This window comes from Tigriopus californicus, chromosome 7, assembly GCF_007210705.1.
Source record: "Tigriopus californicus strain San Diego chromosome 7, Tcal_SD_v2.1, whole genome shotgun sequence".
Classification (NCBI taxonomy): Eukaryota; Metazoa; Arthropoda; class Copepoda; order Harpacticoida; family Harpacticidae; genus Tigriopus; species Tigriopus californicus.
The window spans coordinates 15127656-15128552 of record NC_081446.1 but is presented as its reverse complement, the minus strand read 5'-3'; the positions used below and the strand labels follow the sequence as shown (position 1 = coordinate 15128552).

Below are 897 nucleotides of genomic sequence, written 5' to 3'. Positions count from 1 at the left end.
ACGTTGGGGAAGGAAGTGGCTGTCCACAGCAAGATTTTGCTTGTCCGAAATGGGAAGGAAAGGTGTCAATCGGGCTTCTCATAGGTGTGGATTACTTAGGGGAAATTTTTATGAGTTCACAAACACCCAACTCCGGATCAGGCTTGAGTACCATTTCCACCAAATTTGGACATTGTGTTTTGGGGACCAGTACCCGCTGCCCAACAAGCCTTCAACCTGACCAAGAGACCGCCATGCCGGTGGTAACGGTTCTCATGGGCATGACCACGATCGGGGAAGATTTGGAGCAACTATGGACCTTAGAAGCCATGGGAATTAGTGACCAAGAAGACGGCCAATTGACACCAGCGGAAGAAAAAGCCGTGGAACATTTTGAAAAATCCACTCAATTGAAGAATAAGCGCTATGAAGTGTCACTTCCATTCCGAGAGCGGGTTCCGAAGGTAGAAAATAACTACTTGCAAGCGCTGAGATGCTTGGAGACTTTAGAAAGAAGATGGGAACGCAACCAAGAATTTGCATCAGCCTATAAGGAAGCCATGAATGAGTACTTCGAGAAGGGTTATGCTCACATAGTGCCTAGTGAAGAGGTCAGGAAACCGAAGGAAGTGTTCTACCTGCCGCACTCAGCGGTGATGAGAGAAGAATCTCTATCGACTTCTGTTTGCATAGTATTCAATGCATCCGCAGTCTATAAGGGTGCCTCGCTAAATGAATCTACCCTGGTTGGGCCAAAGCTGCAGAAAGACATTCTGGACATCCTGATCAAAATGCGATCAAAACCAGTGGTTATTGCTGGAGACATTTCGAAAATGTTTCTCCAGATACAACTGGCTCCAACCGATCGGGATTATGTCCGGTTTCTGTGGCGCGATGAGAAGAGTCAAGTAGTGCGAG

General features: G+C 47.2%; 1 protein-coding gene across 1 annotated transcript in view; it reads left to right on the top strand.

The window, feature by feature from the left end:
* Nucleotides 1-233: 233 nt before the first annotated feature.
* The window catches only part of LOC131884060 (uncharacterized), a 6053-nt gene continuing 5389 nt past the window's right edge, over nucleotides 234-897 (top strand). Inside the window, exon 1 of the mRNA XM_059231698.1 lies at nucleotides 234-887. Coding sequence (XP_059087681.1) covers nucleotides 234-887 — 654 coding nt within the window. The remainder of the gene's footprint in view (nucleotides 888-897) is intronic.